Source organism: Vicugna pacos, chromosome 13 (genome assembly GCF_048564905.1).
Source record: "Vicugna pacos chromosome 13, VicPac4, whole genome shotgun sequence".
Lineage (NCBI taxonomy): Eukaryota > Metazoa > Chordata > Mammalia > Artiodactyla > Camelidae > Vicugna > Vicugna pacos.
In genome coordinates this window covers 14,521,142-14,540,105 of record NC_132999.1, presented here as the reverse complement: position 1 = coordinate 14,540,105, position 18,964 = coordinate 14,521,142, and the positions used below count along the sequence as shown (strand labels likewise).

At 34.8% G+C, this 18,964-nt stretch overlaps 1 protein-coding gene and 1 long non-coding RNA gene across 5 annotated transcripts in view; one reads left to right on the top strand and one right to left on the bottom strand.

Moving 5' to 3' along the window:
* Positions 1-550: 550 nt before the first annotated feature.
* ZRANB2 (zinc finger RANBP2-type containing 2) lies at positions 551-15,389 on the bottom strand. Of its 2 annotated transcripts, XM_006205336.4 has the most exons (11): positions 15,199-15,389; positions 13,107-13,159; positions 12,909-13,017; positions 12,003-12,085; positions 9,518-9,594; positions 9,110-9,244; positions 7,803-7,969; positions 6,176-6,262; positions 4,079-4,234; positions 2,949-3,022; positions 551-2,403 (listed from the first exon to the last, which is right to left on the bottom strand). In XM_006205336.4, exons 1-10 carry the CDS (start codon positions 15,252-15,254, stop codon positions 2,989-2,991), a joined length of 957 nt encoding a protein of 318 aa, XP_006205398.1. In that variant the 5' UTR covers positions 15,255-15,389; the 3' UTR covers positions 551-2,403; positions 2,949-2,988. The 2 variants fall into 2 exon arrangements, with proteins under 2 accessions (XP_006205398.1, XP_006205396.1); XM_006205334.4 differs by lacking the exon at positions 2,949-3,022.
* A 159-nt stretch (positions 15,390-15,548) lies between these two features.
* LOC116282813 (uncharacterized) overlaps positions 15,549-18,964 on the top strand; it is a 228,358-nt gene continuing 224,942 nt past the window's right edge. For all 3 annotated transcript variants that reach the window (XR_012079023.1, XR_012079024.1, XR_012079025.1), the window contains exon 1: positions 15,549-15,800. This is a non-coding gene — a long non-coding RNA (uncharacterized lncRNA). The remainder of the gene's footprint in view (positions 15,801-18,964) is intronic.

The following is an 18,964-nucleotide window of genomic DNA, read 5'->3' as shown; positions in this document are numbered from 1 at the left end:
AGGGGTCAGAAGGTAGAAATTCTCTACCTTTTTACCAGTAGCTACAACACTGGTTGTGGATGCCAAATACCAAGAGATGAGAAAGAAAACAAAGACTAATTTACCTTGTGCCTAGAGATAGTCTTATGCTTAGAGCTTGCTCTGAATTCGGGCATTTGTTACCAGACACCATTTAATACTGTTTGGATAAAAGGATTCTGAATGGAAAATTAAGAACACTTAGCAGTTAAGAGGGATAGTTGTTGGATGCTTACGTGACAGAATAATTCAGGAAGCACACAGTGGTGCACTATTTTACCACATGGAATGAGGTATTTAATATTCTGGCATAAAGTCTTCAACTAATTTGGCTACTGTTAAAAAAAAAAGTCACAAAAATTGTTAAGTACCCAACGTTATATAGTGATCGTAGCTTTGGAATGTTTTAAACCAAGCATTCATACACAAAAATACGGTGACATTACACAAAGGATAAGTGAATATAGGGAGTTTAAAATGCACAACCCAAAGTAACAAACCAGACTTAAATAGCTTAAAAATGAACATTAAATCACAGCTTAAAAATTCTAATTTATTTCTAACAAACACAACTTGATGCTTGACTCACAAGCTTTATTTACATTTGTCTACAGCATCATTTCCTTATGAAATGAACTAGCACAGCTTAGTTAAACCAAATTAAAATCATAATCATTCCAATTGTCTGTAAACTACTATTAGCTAAATTCTTGCATTTTCTTATTAGCACAGCCAAAGTTTTAAATACAGAAAGCACAAGAATAAACCAACGGCAACATGTAGAATCTAGAAGACCATCTGGGCAATTTAGAAGGTGGACTTTCAAGAAGTCTGAGGCACAATTACAAGAGTAAAAGTTCTTGTGCAACCTACAGTAAATGTAGCAAAGAAAATTAAGACATAAAAAAACAAGGGGAAGTTCATTGTAAAAATATTATCAAAATATTTCTACGTAAGCTATTTTGCTTTTATCTTTAGATCAGCTGAAGAGAAAAATCACTCATTTTAAAATAAAAAACAAATATAATTTTGGTCTGCCTACTAAATATCTTAAAACATTTTAATTTTTAATTGCAGTAAGTTAAGGAGAAACAAACCAAAACAAGAAAAAGTGGGTATCGATCCCCATGACAAAAAGTTCCCAAGCACAGCTGTCGATTTCCCTTAATATACTTACCTTGCATTGTCACTGAAGATACTGTTAAGAGAAATCTTTTTTCTTTAAACCAGAAGACAAAATAGAGCTCAAATGACCAGATTTTAATTTTGAGAAATAAAACAAACCCTGAAAGTATTTTAAGCCATAAGTAATTTCAAGGGAATAGGAACAATTATTTCTGCTTATGTCATGAGAAAATAAGCATCCTTTACTCAGAAGAAAACTTTATGCAGCATGTTTAAAGTTAAACATTTCAAAGTATATGTGTACTTAAATTCACAATGTCTCTGTTGGTCTTCACCCAAAGAGAAATATAATTCAAAAGCTTTCTTCAATTGGTTCTTCATTAACCATGGTTTAATCTCTGCTTACCCTATCATATGCGATAACGGGATTTTTAAAGGGTATCACACAGAGCTTCTTAAAATGTTAGAATAAACATTTTAAAATAAGATGTTTTTCTCATCAGCCATAGTAGAGAAGAGATACACTATTAGGCATTCTTGCTGCAAATAGAAAGGGAGAAATAACACCCTTTTCCTTTGCAATTCACGAATTTTTCAGTATTAAACTTATAAAAGCGGAAAAAACAGAGACAATGATTCTAAGGCACCCTTAAATTAGGGAATTTCAAAATAAAGAAATTTCCAGTTGACTGTTTTACAACTCGTTAAATTTTTCTCTTAAGATTTACTTTGACATAGGTTAACATAAGTAGATTGACTGCTCTCCCCAGATTAACTTAAACAGATTGTTTCCAACTACTTTACCACAGTCTTGCCTCCACGCTCAAAGTCCAGACAAGCCTAGGTAATGCTGTCTCAAGTCAACAGACAGTTCATATTTGGAGATGAGAAAAACAAGAGTTCAAATTAGAAAACATAGTACTTTGCTATAGCTGAGATGGTTTCAAATGAAGCAAATGGTTGTAAATAATGAATGATAAACAGAGCCATCTATTTTGGGACATTATGGCTTAAAATACTATTTACTTTTAATTTCACAAATAAACACAGCTGTATTGTTCTGAAAAGCAATGAAAGGCATGCACCTCTACTAGCAGATTTAGCACTTCTGACCAAGTAAGACACTAACTTCTTAAAAAAATATGCTTCATGCATTGTACTGGACTTTTTTTTTTTAAGATGTAAATTTTAATACATTATTTCTTTTTTGAACTTGAACGGGAACCAGAATGGGATGATCCAGAAGATGACCTGTGGTGCCTGTAAGACATAATGGAGAAAGCAGGTAATCTAGTGAGCTGGAGCTCAAATCAGCACTCAATCATAAGACTTCGAGAATATAAAAAAAATTAGACCTCATTACACTGACAAAATGAATAATTAAAATCTAGGATATAAACTTAAATACATACAATTAACTAGTACTTAGACCTAGGATATGAGCCCAGTAGTAGTGTAACCATAATTAAAAATTCTCTATAATTTAAAAATACCTCAAGATATAGCCACCTCTCAATTATTTAAGGTAATAAAGGAAGGCCTTGCAAAATTATATAAAATTAGATTAATATACAACAAAGGCATTTAAACTTGGTAATGACAATGTGACCAAGTCATTCTGTGATACACTGTAGACAGTCTGGTAAGTCTACATGTGAAACAGGTACAGCAAGGCTTCTGACTGTATATGCAAATATATATCCATAAATAATCATGTTTTGGAAATCTAGGTCACATAAGATGATTGTACAATTAGTTACAGGATTATATTCATGCAGCTAATATGAATAAGTCAATATATCAACCTGGGTAAAGTAGTGGTGTTCCGAGGGGCTGGCCCTGGGCTCAGGGTTGTTTAGTGTTTTCACCAATCACCTGGCTTATGGAATAGAGAACATGTTCATTAAGTTTAGATGACAACAAACTAGGGGGATTATATGTGGCTAAGATAAAAATGTGCAGAAGTGGCAAAAAAGTAACAGAATGAATTTCATTCAAGTACAGAGTAGTTTTCTCACAAAGGAACAAATGCACAGAAACTAGACTAGTTGTGTGTAACCTTAATATCTAAACTTCAAAATGGGAAGAAGCAAAACCAATCCTTATGTACAAGTAGAGGTAATCCTACCAGTGAATGCACCAAAAAATCAGGTTTTATCTAATCTTTACTTTCACAAGCTGAAAGGATATAAAGAATTTGCAAAGATTATTAAGGAAGCCATTAAAATGACTATATAATTAGACATTAAGAACCAAGAGAGAGATAAAGAATAATTAGTCTGCTGCAGAAAAGGCTGAAAGATGGATGACACACTCTCCAAAGTTTAAAAATGTAAACATAGATAAAATAATCTAGTAAAGTTCTTTCTCTACAAAAAATGGATTCAGATTGTAAGATGAAAAATCTATTAGCTACAAGAACAATTTCCTTATAGACAAAGGGCATGAAACAATAATTTGCTGTAGAAATGTATTTACACATATTTAAATGAGGACAGATTTCCAATGATCTATAGTAGTTAATTTTCTTACTAAATGCCCTAGAATTCTACATTTTCTAAATTTAATGTAAAATCAATAGCATAAATACCTATAAAAATCAACCTCTAAATTACATCATCACACAGCTTCTGAATTAAAATCTTAAAAGACAAAATAACCGAGAGTTGGCTATAATTATATATAAAAATAAAAATCTAAACAATAAAATAATCAGATAGCAGAAGAGAGTGTTTTGCTCTACAACTTTTCTGAACAACTTGGTCAAATCACACAGGATAAACAAAGTAATCTGTTTTTTGAAGTTCAAAGTTGAAAAGAATAATTTAAAGTGGGAACAAAGGAGACAATGAAAACCTAATCCTTGACCAAGAAGTTACTTAATCTATTAAACACACTTAAGAACACCCATTCTTATTTCTACAGAAACCCAAACCTTTCGGGTGACCGTGATCTTGTTCGTCTTTTTTTGCGATCACCAGATGAAGATCTAGAACGACTTCTCTTTCTGTTCCTCTCAGGAGATGATGATGAACTTGAATAAGATCTTTTTCGTGGGGAAGAAGAGCCCCTGTGGGACCTGGAGCTGGATCTTCATTGATTGAGAAACAAATCAAACATTTCATTAAAAGAAGAAATGAGGTAAATAGTTTAGTTAACAGCTCCAAAAATAAACAAATAAGAATTTATAACTATAAAAATTTTGTAAGAAAGAATACTTACAGCTTATTCAACAGAAGACTTCTGGTTCAACCATGAACTCAACTCTATTTAAATACATTTACTTTGATTTCATCACCTTTAAAGATTCTAAGTGCTCATTACTTGTAATTAAAAACCAGCTTAATATATTAAAGGAGAATCTTAATTTTTTTTTTTAATTTAAGGCTTTCATTTTAAAGTATATATAAATAGCAAAACCAACAGGTAACTGGGCATTTGCATGACTTTGTGTCTAGAAACTACATCTCCATGTGGTCAAAAAACTATATCATACAACTTCCTGGGGAAAATAAGTGTAACAATTCTTTGTGGAACTATGCAACTACTAGTTAAGTTGCTACAGAAAAAGCAGGGGGACAAAATGACAAAGAACAGTAGCTATTAAACTGCTAAATATTCAAAGAAAAATAAAATGAATAACTTTTAAAACAATTTATATTAACAATATTTATTTTTATGAAAGATCACTATCCATGAAGTATGAAGTGTTGACATTCACATGTTTCAGGTAGAGGTAATGTGCAAATGTTTAAATACAATTTTTTTTCTTCATTTACATATTTTGGTTGAAGTAATTTAGCTCAAACTTCCCAAAAAATTCACCTTTGGGCTTAAAATAAAATCAGAAAGCCCAAAAGGAGAATTCTTTGGAAAGTTATAAGCAATGAAAAAAATGTTTGCAAAGAATATGAAGGCTGTTCTGTAAATGTTAATCAAAGTGCTTCCCCAAGGGAACTAGGATTTAAGAATCTTCACCTAAGAAGCACTGAAGCAGAAGAACTAAAACATTGATAATACATAATAATGATAAGAATAAACTCATTTGCTCTCATTTTGTATTGGCTTAATACAAGTGTGCACATCAATTGTTTCTCCTTAATGTTGTTAAATTGCAGTTGCCCTCTAATGCTAGAGTTGGCGCTAATAAACGATTAAGCAATCATTTTACCAAAATAGCTATCACTACACTTCAGCGTGAAGTTCCACACAAGTGGAATTTTAGTTATTTTCTTTTTTATGACACATGCTTTTAATAGATCAATAAATTAACTTAAAAAGAAAGGCAGCATATTTTGACTAAGTTTAGAAAAAAACTTTGAGACTAAAAGCTAGTTTCTCATTTGCATCTTTACAAATTATTTTTGCCTCTGTAGGTCTGACTAAATGCTACCTGAAGTTAACAAGAATGTTTACTTTAAGATCACCTTCTACCTAGACTAACCAACCAGACTTCTTGATTTAGTTTGTGGAATTTAAGAAGTGTCTACACTTCTTACATATTACACATACTATGCATAATACTGTGTAATATTACAGTGAAATGAAAATAAAGCCCTCCAGAAACTTCACCTGATATAAATGACAAAATTGTTTCTGTAAATATTGAAACTGTCTTGCAAAAGAAAATCTGTTTTGAGGCAGCGTTATTTTTGTCTGAAAAACCAAGCAAACTTTTAATTTGCGTATCTCTAATTTTAACTACCATTGCAAATACAACTTTAATGAATAGACATCTGGTGATAAGACTTGGCTCCATCTTCCTATTCATCACATTTTAGCACAAATATAGCAAAGCTTGCATAATGCAAAATAACCACCTTAATTCAATCATGGGAATGTCTTGGCACACTGCTTGTAATGGAAATGTCTCATGGTGAGAAAATTAAGCTGAGGCAAGTGCATTAGTTTTCTAATGCTAAAATAAAATTGACAAGTAGAAGCAAAATAAGAGAAAAAAAGCAGCCAACACCTTCTGCAGCCTTTAAATATTTTTTCTCTCTGCTTTACAGAGAGATGCTACCTCATTCACCTTGATTTCGACCCACGAGATCTCGAACGTTCTCTGGAACTGGAACGAGATCTTGACTGCGAACTGGAAGAACTTCTTGAACGGGACCTGGAACACATGGAATGATTTTTTTTTCCAGAACCACTTTATTGAGCTTTGTGATATGAACACTGAAAGAAAAATATGCATTAGAATTCATTTTCATATAATAACTATTTGGCACATATATCTTCAAAACACAATATTTTAAAGTAACTAAACTTATTGTTCCATTTTAAAATTTATGCCAAAACTTAATAGATAATTTTTGAAAATGATCAACTATTACTTTCCAAGTTGCACAAAATCACTCAAAATCATTCAAGATTATACAAATAAAAACATCCAGCGTTGTCATTAATTAACATTGAATACTTAATGTTCACAAATAGTTAATAGTATTCTGGGACTTACACATCCAGGAATAGTGAATGCTGCAATTCATATTTAACGTCTGTGAAATATTTCTGTCAATTTCCCTTATAAAGTCCTTCTATTTCCTTGATCACTAGCTAGTATGAAGCTTAAATGTTGACATGTGTATGTTTTTAACTTCTATGTTTTCCCATCTCCTCAAAGGTTAGAGAATTAAAGGAAAAATACATTAACAATCCTGCCATTGTTTTAGGTAATCATATTACTAAAAAGTGACACAAGGGGAGATATGGTCTATTTGAATCAAAAAAAAAAAAACAAATGAAATAAATTTTATTAATCTAATTTATACATTTGATTTGTCCCTGAAAATAATAATCAACAGAAAAAGATTACATTTTCATCTTAAAACTAGTATCTTTCTAACCACACTTTTAAGCTTCCAGGCTTTATAGTACTCAATAACAACTATCTAACTGTTAAGTACTCAATTAGCTAGTATTTTATTCTTCAATACAGTTAAAATTCATTGCTCATGGTTTCACTTAACTGAATAGGAGTTCAAGGGAACACTGCTTATATTGGTTTTTCTCACCCTAAATTTTATTTTTATTGCTGATTACACAATCAAGGAATATTTATTAAAATTTTACCTAACAAAATAATATTCAAGTACAAAACCAATTAAATCCTCTAATTTATTACTGGACAGCTCCATAAAGTATGAACATGAAGACCATAGAACTAATACAGCTGAATTAGTTCCTTTATTCAGAATATCTATACCAAAGTTACTAAAGCACTGTGTAATAAGCAATAATTTAATGCCTAGAAAATTTCTGTACTAGTCTTCAGTGTCATCAGTGGAAATATAAATCAATCTTCACTTTATTTACTTAAAAATTTCTAAGGTAACTAAATATTATATATAATGATGGGGTAACTAAGTATCATTTATAACGATTTAATTGAATTGTTCAAGTCTATTTTAATAAAAGGCATGGTGCTTAAACAGCCTAAGGAAGTCTCATATTAAAATTTTGCATTTCTGAATTTCTGGACAGTAATAACTTCCTCGAACTAAGATAGAGAAAATTATCTTTTAAGAGGTGACTTGAATGAAAACTCTAAAAGAAAAGGAAAGTTTATTTAGCCAAGAAAAACAAAATTTATAAATAAAGAAGTTAGATACTGACATTTTGACTGGTGTTACCCTTGACCTGTACCCGTTTACCTGGACCTAGACCTTGAACTTGAGTGGGAGGATGAGCGTGATGAAGATCGTGAAGACCGAGACTTTGAGCGACTTCGTCTATTAGATTTCTTTTTATTATTACTATCTTCTTCTTCACTGGCATCAAGATTATATTTTGAGAGATCAGCATCATCTTCATCCTCATCCTATCAAAAATTCAGGACCAATTATATTTAAACATTCAGATATCGAAGCTATCTACTAGGAATGACTAGCTCTGTGTAGTGGACATCTCCATATGGCTGTATCACTAACATCTCAGCAAATTCATTCTCAATCCTGAAATATTCCTCATCTCAGCTAAAGAGACTCAATGACTGTCTTAGACATTCCAAAGAAGTAAACATAGAAGTCATACTCATTTCCCCTTTTTTCTGTCACAATGTATTACCAAATGAGCTGTCAAGAATTTTCAGTTTTATTCCTTTAAAAGTTCTTGAAACCACTTCCCTTAAGTCTTAGGTTCAGAACTTCATTCTTTCCTCTGGTACACTACCATAATCTTTTAGACTAGTCTCCCTAACTTTGGGAATCCATACTGTCTCCTCAGTATTTCAATATGTTGACAGTCATCCTTTTGAAACACATTAGATAATATACCTCATTTGTTTGTTTATAAAAATCATTCCACATTTGTTTAGTTGCATTTGAGGACCTCCTATGTTTAGACCCCAAAGTACCCTTAATCTGGATCTACTCATCCATAAAATTTTATACTCAGGCCCCATGGAATAAGTTATCACTAGATCTGATGTGGCTTTTGTCCCCTTTGTCACATTCTCTCCTCTGGTCTAACCACACTAACCCATGTATGATTTTTTGAATATTGCTGGCTTGCTTCCTACTAGGGAAACTTCACTTGCTGCTCTCACTGCCTAAAAGTGCTCTGACCTTAGGCTCCTTCATATCATTTTCTCATTCAAGTCTTAGCTCAAATTTCACTTCCTCAGAAATCTCCCATCCATTGGAACCAAAGTAGCTCTTCTAATGATCTGCTATCACATGTATCAAGACAGTATTAATATCCAAACTATCTTGTCCATTTATGTCTCTCCCTTTGTAGAATTTAAGTTTCATTAAGAGAAGACTAGTTCTATCTCAGTCCTTATTATATCTCCAGAGCCAGAATAGTGCTTCGCAGAGTGGAATTTCAAAATCTTTGTGAAAACAAATGATTACACTGGAGAACATATCCTCACTACGGGCCAAAGGCTGTCAAACACATTCAAATGTTATGCCATAGCTCGAATAAAACAAAGGGAAAATACAACAAGGAAATCAATTACCTCATCTAATTTATACTTAGAAAGGTCTTCATCCTCATCCTCTTCTTCTCCATCAGATTCTTTATCTTCAACTTCCTTTAAAATAGATGCAGGACCAACTGCCTTCCCTCTGTATTTTTTCTTTTTACGTCCAAACTAGAGAAGAAGTTTCATAATATTTCTGTTAACTGAAACCACCAACATTAAGATTTTTCTAAAAAGTCACTTTTACATATTCCGATCAATATATTTTTATGTCAATTATATTTAAGTTAATCATAATTTCCTACAAAATGCTAAACTGCTATAAAAGACTCAAAGTGCACTTACAAAAATGAGATACATTTAGTATTTCCCTTTTGCATTTGAGACATTTTCTAACATGTTTCTCTAAGTTGCATTCAACTCGTACACTAACATATAGCTTACCTCATCATATTCACCATCAGATTCTTCTCTTTCTATATATTCAACATTTTCTCTTTCATTAAAACCACCACCATATCCTAAAAAAGGGGCATAAATTGTTATCCTATGACAATCCATCAAAATAACAGAAATGTGTCAAAATCACCTCTAAATAGGAAAAAAAAAAAGGAAAATCCTATCAACAGCACTTGTCTGTAATAAATTACCGGTCTTAAAAAGAAAAATCACTACAAAGAACAGTCTCCAAGTTAGATTCACAGCTGGAAGCGTTTGTGGCTATATTTCTACCTCTTCTCAATTTCACAATGTCCTGTATGACTTGACTAATGCAAGGAATATATGGTTGGAAAACACCTCCTTAAACTTCTGCTATAACCAAGTTTTAAAAGGAGTTTTCTCTGCAGTTTATTATAATTCTTCTGGGAGAAGTGGGCTCAGTAAGAACCAACAATCAAATTTCACTGTTTACCAGTTGCAAACACTCTGAAATCCTCTGATACACTGAAATTTTGCCAGGCCAAAATGTAGCTATAGCTTAGAAAATTCTTAGTTATGTAGGCAAATCAAGTGACATGATAAATGACATCCAAACTGGTTTTAATGCAACTATTTTAAATACATGGCTGAAGTCACTCAAGTTTTCTGAAACCAATAAACTTTTCAATATTTTCAAAATATTCTATTAGAAAGCAATCAAGATTAGTAAGCCATTATTGTTTGATGTCACAACTAAAATCTACACTTTAGACTGCCGGGTCTCTGTTGTACGCTTAACTGAGACTGAAAATACCTCCCATTGAAAAAAATAATAGAAAGGTATGTGGTCAAGAATAAAACAATCTAACTAACTCACATATTTCAGAACAGTAACAGGACATAAAGAGTGATTCCCACATTTAAGAATTTAATGAACCAGCAAAATGTTTCCAAGGAACAACATATAGTGGTATCTTCACCTAGGGTAGTAAAGGAAAAGATTTTTGGAGGTAGATGAGAAATTAAGGACTTATTACGAAGGACTTCTAAGTTTCTGGCTTATGTAACAAGCATATGATGGGTGATACTAATCATGAGAAAGAGATCACTAGAAAAGGGCCAGGTCCTGAGGGAGAATCATGAATTCAGTTTGGATATAATGAGCTTGACATTTACATGGTGAATATACAGGTCAAAGAAGTCTAAACTAAAGACATAAATTTGATTATCATGGTATGCCAATGGTTACTTAGACTTAGGGCTTAGAAAAAAATGCATAGAAAATACAGAGCAAAGAAACAGAACTTAGGGATTGGACCTTGAAGAATCCCAAGATTCTGTGGCAAGTAGATGATGAAACTAAAACGAAGGGAGTATAAACAACGGGGTGGGGGTGGGGGAACAGAGGGATTTTTTTTTTTAAATGTAAAAAAATGTAAACCTTAAAAAGGTGAGGGAAGGAGAAAAAAAGAGTCCTTTATTAGTAGACGGCCTTAATCTATCCAATCAGTAGTACACAGGCAAGACTACTACCTGAGAATAAGGAGACTAGAGTAGGACGTGAGGATTGAAAAAGAAAAACATGTCTAAGAAGACAGGCTATCAGGTTCTCACATGTGAGAATATGAAGTTTTAAAAAGGGGGAGGGGGATGATCCTAGAGTTTCTGTTGCAGTTTGGAAGGGCTAGGTCCAAAGGATTCTTTAGTGGGTCTCTTATGCCCCAAAACCAAAGATACAATGGAACAGTCTAAAGTCAGGGAGGAAAAGAAAACAGGGAAGCAGTTTACTAAGTCTAAGTCTGATAAAGTGACTATATATTGAAAGAAGCCTTTGATTGTATGGGTTGTTGAATGATAAAGTCAGATTTGAGGTATACTGATAATGTAATTGGGCTAACTGATGATAATGGCAAAACTATATTCTTAGGTAAATATTTTCATCTCACTGCTGACAACAGAGTCAATGGCAGATTATTATTCAGGCCAGTGGTTATCCAACACCATATGAATGATCTACAGATTTTGGGGACTCAACTCCAAAGACCTTTGACAGCTGTTTTGGAATCTGCATTTTTAAGTTTCTCAAATGATTCTAAGGCATAGCCAAGTTTGAGAATTATTGCCTGAGCTTTAGACAAATACTTTAAAAGGTGCCCCTACGCTTTTTTCTGTCATACTAAAATATCAAATGAACGAAAAAAAAAAGGTATTACTCTATCATTACTAATAGTTACTAACAGGTAGACCAGTGGAGGAAAGGTTGAGGAACAAAGTAACCTAAGGTCACAACTTGTGAGGACAGGGCTCCCTGATGCTGTACTTCGTCAACTGTGGAATTATAAAACAGAAGATGACTTTGTGGATGAAGAAAAAAATACCAAGTTAAAAACTGTAAGATCAGAATAAACAGAATCCTCATTTACCCTGCTCTTTTGAGAAGGTGATATAATTAACAACTCAATTTTCAGTTCTTTCGAAAGCATTTAGTTAGAATGTTTCTGTATCTCACCTGTTCTTTCTTCCAGCTTAGCATACTTTGGTGTATTACACATGTTACACTCTGATCTTCTGGCCCAATTCACGTTACTGCAACTTTGAAAGTGAAAAATATCAAATCAGTAGACTGTAAGAAAAGCAGTATGTTTTTAGACATTCTAGAATTTTAAAAACAGAAAGAGTGAAATCACTACCATAAAAAATGTTTTAAGGATACTACAAGAGAGAACATGGGTTCCAACAGACTGAACTATTTAAGTAGAAAAGCAAAAGCTGTACAATATAAGGTTTGCCTTTGTCATTGAATGAGAAATGACAAATTTATCTACAGCAATTTTGCTGCCTTGGGGGGAAAAACATTTTAAATCAAAGAGTCTACTAATTTCTCAGTTTCCAATTCACCTCAAGAATAAGGTTATATCCTCCAAATATTAAACAAAAAACAACTTTTTTTTTTTGAGGAATCAGTTCAAGAACTGAATTCTACAGCATACCAAATTCAATGACTTAACTTGTTGCTGGAAAATTCTCTAATACTAATTTTACTATATATAAGATCAGAAATTTGTGTAAGAACTTAAGTCCTCTTTCATATGTATCTGATTCATCTGCATAACAGAAAAAGATGGATACTGGAAAAATCAATACAGTACTTGAAAATCAAAAATACTAAGAAACCTACCTACTCAGGAATAATTATGTATGCCACGCAACATACAATTCTAAAATAACTGTGTAAGAAGGCAAGATAAATTTTGCTATATATTTCACATTAATGATACAGGTTAAAAGTTTTTGAGATTTTTAATAACAGAAATAGGTTTTAGTGCATTGAAATACCCCTCCCTCTTTTTTTCTGAATGTTAGCTCGCCTTAAGCATCTGTTTACTGATATATATAATGATAATTTGAAACATACGTTTTACACTGCCAGTCATTAGCACTAAATAGGCCTCGGCTCTTTTCTGCAAGTGTCTTTCCTATTTCAGTGCCACCAGCTTTCATCATCTTAGCCTCAGTCGTTTTCTCTGAAAATAGAAAAATGCAGCATGAATCTGGGGAAATAAAGAAGTGATCTGTATATATAATCTTAATAGAAGCTTCCTTAAATACTTACCTCGACCACATCTGTTACAGCTGGTTCTTCTAGCAAAGTTTACATTTCCACATCTGAAAATTAAGTAAAGAATATTTAGAGACATCTTATAAAATTTTACAATTTAAAAAATTCTGTGTACACAACTTTTTAATTTGTCCTCCTTATAATACCTGGGTCTAGAACTTGCGAACTTCTAACACCATCCCATATCATGCTAATGTCAATGTTAACTACCCAAACAAAACAAACCTCACAATTTAGTTGGAAAAAAAAGATTTGAAGTCACATGTCGAGGATAAGAAACTCCAATCTTTCACTTACTAATTATGTAATCCTAGTAAGTCACTTAGGATCTCTGTGCCTCAGAGCCCTCATATTAGCATGTATCTTTAATTATGATGAAACCTCTTTACAAAGCTGAATTTAGATGTGACTCCACTGAACAATTACTGATGAGGCACCAGGGAGCTCAAAAAACTTTATAGTAATCCTCGGTGTAGAAAATAAAATTATATAAAATTGTGTAAAGTACTACAAGAAATACAAAATCCTAAGGATGGACCAAGAGGAAGAAAATGAGTAAGTCAGAGAGGGCTTCACAGATCGTAATAAAACACTTATTGGAAGCAGGAGATAGAATGGTAAGAAACAAAGAAAGATAGGTTGTACTGACTAAAAATATAAATAGGTTCAGTAATTATAAGGAAACTGAGTTTGGGGTGATATCAAACCTCTGAAACCCAGTTTAAAAACTACAAGCAATAATCAACATATAGAGTAACACTTCATGATGATATTCAACAAACTTAATTAAAAAACAAAAAAATTATTGGGTTCACCACTGTGGTCCATAGTGTATCTGCATACCGGTAAAAGCATGCTGAATGCTCTAAATAACATGTAAAGCTCAAATTTTAAGTAACTGATTACTTTTTTAGGTGTTATACTAGAATGAAATACAGAGATGTGAAAAACGGAATGGACAGTAAACTGAAGCATTCCAAATAATTTTTACGTTGTTTTTCCCTCTGAAGAATATCCTTTTGACCTCAAAAAGCATTGAAAACATACTCTGAAAATGTTTTCTGGATTTATAGACATTGTAGACATTACTCTATTCATACATTCGTAACTGAGTTGAAATGCACTCTCAGAAAAATCTACCTCAAATTTTTGAGTATACTGTCATTACTGACACTGCCAAAAGCACATCATTCTACAAATGACCAACAACACAAAATGCTACCTGTGGCTTAGGGACAAGAAATCAAAGGTTTTTACTGGAACATGAGTTGTGTAGTCAATTTTTTTCTGACAATTACGTTCCGTAATAATTTTCGTACATCTCCAGGTAGGTACACCCATTTAAGCACCCGTCAATACAATGTAACATTTTACTAGCGCACACTGGCTTCAGCAACAATGTCAAAAGGCAGGGCCACAAAAACACGTGTTTCTCTGCAGCAGGCATTCTCCAGGGCTGAGCAGGCAGAAAAAAACACAGGCCTCATGTGCTTCGGCTCTAACGGGGCGAAAGGTTCGATTTTTGTGGGGAAATTAAAGGCCAATAAAGTCAATTTCTCCAACCAAAGATAGCCAGTGTTCGTGGGAAAAAGTATAGAGTACGTAAAGTTTGAGTTAAAACCAACAACAACAAAACAAACAAAAAAGGCAAGGTGAACTAGGAGAAGCAAAAGGATGAGTTGCAGAAAGCAACGCTTTCAGCGAACAAGAGTAAAGTTCTGCAGGGAAGTCACGTGTGGGAGATCCGATACCGAGCTGGCCTAGACCAGGATTTCCTTATCGCTGAACCCCGGCCGGGGGCGGGGGCGGGGTGTGGGGCAAAGGGTCGGCCATCTCGTTCCCCAAAGCGACTGGCTGTCTTGGAGAGGTACAGTCGAGGAAGCGCGGGAGATAAAATGAAAACAAAGGCTCCCAAAAGACCTCATCGTGAGGAGACGAAAGAGCCTCCCTCCCGCCGGGAGCCGGCAGTTCGCCGCCTCCACCCGGCTTAACGCATCAGAGGTCGTAAAAACGGAAAATGCCCACTCGACCTCGGAAAGCCTCCACCGATCGACCCCGCTCCAATTCGGGGTCCTCATGAACTCACTTTTTGTCAGGGCAAATCCAGTCACCGTCACTGACTCGGAAATTCTTGGTCGACATCTTGGACGCCGCCACCACAGCCACCCGCAGCTACGTCTTGTGAAGAGGAAGCGGGCCGGGGACTTTTGGCACTCCGGGGCTGTCCCCACGCCGCCTGACTCTCTCGCACAACTGTGACGGGGTTTGACAGTGAGAGTACTCAGCCAGGATTGAGTCTGAACGTTATTATCCAGAGTAACATGCCCGTGAGACTTTTTCCTGGCGAAAGAGTTACAATGCAAATGTATCCTCTACAGCTAAACTAACAGGCGCCGCGAGGACAGCCCAGGCGGGAGGCCTTCGTGGCACTAGGAGCCTCGGAGGGCCCCCTACAGGCGGGAGGACCCGAAAGGAAAGTACTTCCGCTCAGATGGGCGGGGCTATGGAGGTGGGGGCGGAAGTGACTGTGTTAGTTTTGGGGCTTGCAGCGTCAGGTAGCTACGTCTACCGTAAGTGGGTGAGGTGTAGTGGGCTCTTCAAGTTTTTGAAGTCACTTTCGTGAAGGCTTGAGAACTCTGTTCTTTCACTGTGCACATGGGATGTCGTTTAGAAACTTACTGTTTTGGGGTACGTAAATAGATGTAATAGATAAACATGGTACACATGGGAACCGATCAGGAATTTTAAAAGTAGGCTATTGCCAGTTTTGTTAAAATTACCTTTGCCTTTTTCCCATTCCATCCCCTGGTCTTCCTTCAGAGGTAATACTCTCCTGTATTTCGGGTTTATTCCTTTGCTTTTTAAAAATTCAGTTTATGTACATGTATGTTTAATTTGATAAACGGTTAAACCTTGCAAAAATAGATTTTTGTTACGTAATCGTCTGCAGCTTTTTTTCGCTCAACAATATATGTTGAAATCATCCTAGATTGTTGCATAAATTTGTATGTAGCTGCACTTAATTTTACTGCTATATCCTGGTAATAAGACTTTGGGTGCCTGTCTGTCCCTTCTGTTTCCCAGCTTTTGTCATTAATTCGGATACAAAAATACAGGGTTTTTTTTTTTCCCCCTAGAGTACGACGTATATCTGCAGAGAACGTTTTCAACTACTTTCTGGTTATGTTTGCTCTAAAGTCTTTGATAATTGTAAACATCTTGTTTATCCAGTGGTTGGCAGCTGTTGGTTTCCTTGAGAGCTGGCCATATTTTTCCAGCACTTTGTGTACTGAGTAATTGTGATTTTTATCCAAGGCATTTGGAATATGGTGTTGCATAAACTCTGGGTCCTGTTAAAAGCCTTTGAGGAATGTTCATTTTTTTGTTTTGTTTTAGGAAGCCATCCATCCAGTTTGGTTCATATCACAAGTTGAGTCTCACCTGTGGGTGGTGCCATGTCAGTTCAGTTTTCAAAGGCTTTATGGTGCTGCTTTGAGTCTGTTCTATACATATAACACTCAGGAATTATTTTGGAACTTGGGCAGTAATTTAAAATGTGGTTCAGTTCACATATCTTTTGCTATGCAGCAGCTTTTTGTCTGCTCTGCTGATGCTCAGTTAAGGTGTGAGCACAGAACTTATGTGGGTTCATACATAGAATGAGGGAGTCCCCTTCTCCAGCTCTCCTCCTTTTGATATTCCTCTTATACTCTGTTTTTCAGGGTCTTCTTTTCCTGGTAGAAATATGAGGTTTCTCTTGAAGTTTTAACTTCGTGCCATAGCTATAGTAGCTGCCTAGGGCCCACACTGGAACAAAGAGGTGAGAGAAAACAGAGGAAAAAAAAAAAACCAACCCAAACCTGTGTTCCCTCCATACTCTTTAGAACACAGAGGCTGCCTTCCCCAGTTTCCTTGTCTAGAAAGACAGTTTCTCTTGGTGTTGTAGCTCTCCAAACCTAGGCCCTAACTCAGGTCGAAGCCCAGAGGGAAAAAAAAAAAAAAAAGGAGAAAAAAAGACAGTTATTTCCCACAGACTTGAGCTCCCAGAAACCCCACTTCCCCATTCATCTGGCAAGATACATGGAGTTTCTCTGTTTCTGTTCCCTGTGCTGCCACCACAGTTCCACTAGGTGCCAGGCCTCAAGTCAAAGCTGTGGGAGAAAATAGGAAAAACAAACACACACGGTATTTTTCCAAGTTTTGATTCTCTTCCCTAATCTGCCTGTTTTTGTTTACTTTTTAGAGTCCTCGGGTAGTTGCTTTTTGTATTTTGCCCTGAACTTTTAGTTGTAATCAGTAGGAAAGATAAACTGTAGTGGTCTAACTCCATTTTGACTGGCACTGCAAGCCAAAGAAATACAGATTACCACTACACATCCATCAGAATGATTAAAATGAGTAATTTACACAATACCAAGTATCTGAGAGGGTATCAAACAACTAGAATTCTCATACACTGCTAGTGGATGTGTCAGCTGGTACATTTACTTTGGAGTAGGTTTGTCAGGATCTATTAAATCTGAACTTGTAGTCAACCCATGACCCTAAAATTCCACTTCTGTGTGTATTCTCAACAGAAATGCACGTATGTTCACTAAAGAGGTATGTAATAATGTTCATCACTGCACTCAAACCAGAGGTTCCTGATTGCTTATGAACAGTAGCCTGAATAAATAAACTCATGTGCACACAGTGGAATACTGTATACAGCAATGACAATAAACCAGTTGCAATCACATTGAAGAGTGTGGCTGTCACTCACAAATACAGTATTAAATTGAAAAAGCCAGATATATACCAGCACATGCTATGTGAGTCCATGTACATGCAGTTCAAAAGCAGGCCAAGCTAATCTAGGATGATGGTTCCCCTCGGGAGTGGGGAGCAGATAGTGACCAGAAGGGGACATGAGGAGCCTTTTGGAGTCCTGATAATATTCTTTGTCATGATCTGGGTTCTGGTTACACAAATATCTTCATTTTATAGAAATTCATGGAGCTGTACACTTTTGATTTGGGCTTTTTTTTTTTAACTTTAACAATTGTAAGAAATAAATACTTAAATTACTTATCTCATCATACCCCTCCTACCCCCCCCCCTTCCATTCAGTAGATCTGCTAAATATTATACTAACTTTAAGGGCAAAGAGATCACAGATGCCCTTGTGGCCTTCTGATTATGATTGGTGAATGGATACCTTCTGGCCCTGATAGTGACTGAGGTTTCTTACAGTCAGGATGTTGAATCTGCCATAACTCATGTTAAGTTGTATTACACAGCTATTAAAAGATCTGTTCTCAGTTCTACAGTTAACTGAGGGTTTAAGGTAACAATGATCTAACTTCTGAAGTTTACATTTCTGGAGTCAAAGAGAATTTTTTAAAATACAGATAAATCAAGCAAGTTTTGTGCTTTGCATGTTCAGACATATGCAGAAAAAAAAATCTGCTATTCAAAAACAGTGAAAAATAATCTTGTATAAAGTTCCAAATCTTAAATTTACTGCAAGAGTCATAATTGTAATATATTAAAATAATTTTTTTGGTTGACCAGAATTTAAAAAAAAATTTATGGTATATTAATCCTTGTGTTATAAAATATCTGGAATTATAACTTAAGAAGCAACCATAAAATGTTTGCTCTTGAAATAAGTAGATCTTACTCAAAAGAACAAGAGATTTAGGTAAATAAATACAAATATACATACATACATACATCTGTGAAACTCATACCTCTGTAATTCCCTACATTTAATCTGGGGATTTGTGGAAAGTGAAAGTGACTTTTTAGGTCACTAGGGCAGCAGTGACCTTAGGCAGAGTTGTGGAGTGTGTGAAGTTGTGACTGAGTTT

What these genes read in the sequence shown, in the direction of transcription:
- ZRANB2 (XM_006205334.4), bottom strand. Translation starts at nt 15,254, where the DNA reads ATGTCGACCAAGAATTTCCGAGTCAGTGACGGTGACTGGATTTGCCCT. An exon ending in TAAGCTGGAAGAAAGAACAG is followed by an intron (nt 9,595 to 12,002) that starts GTGAGATACAGA and finishes CCCCTTTTTTAG; the next exon opens with GATATGGTGGTGGTTTTAAT. An exon ending in CTGATGGTGAATATGATGAG is followed by an intron (nt 9,245 to 9,517) that starts GTAAGCTATATG and finishes CTTCTTCTCTAG; the next exon opens with TTTGGACGTAAAAAGAAAAA.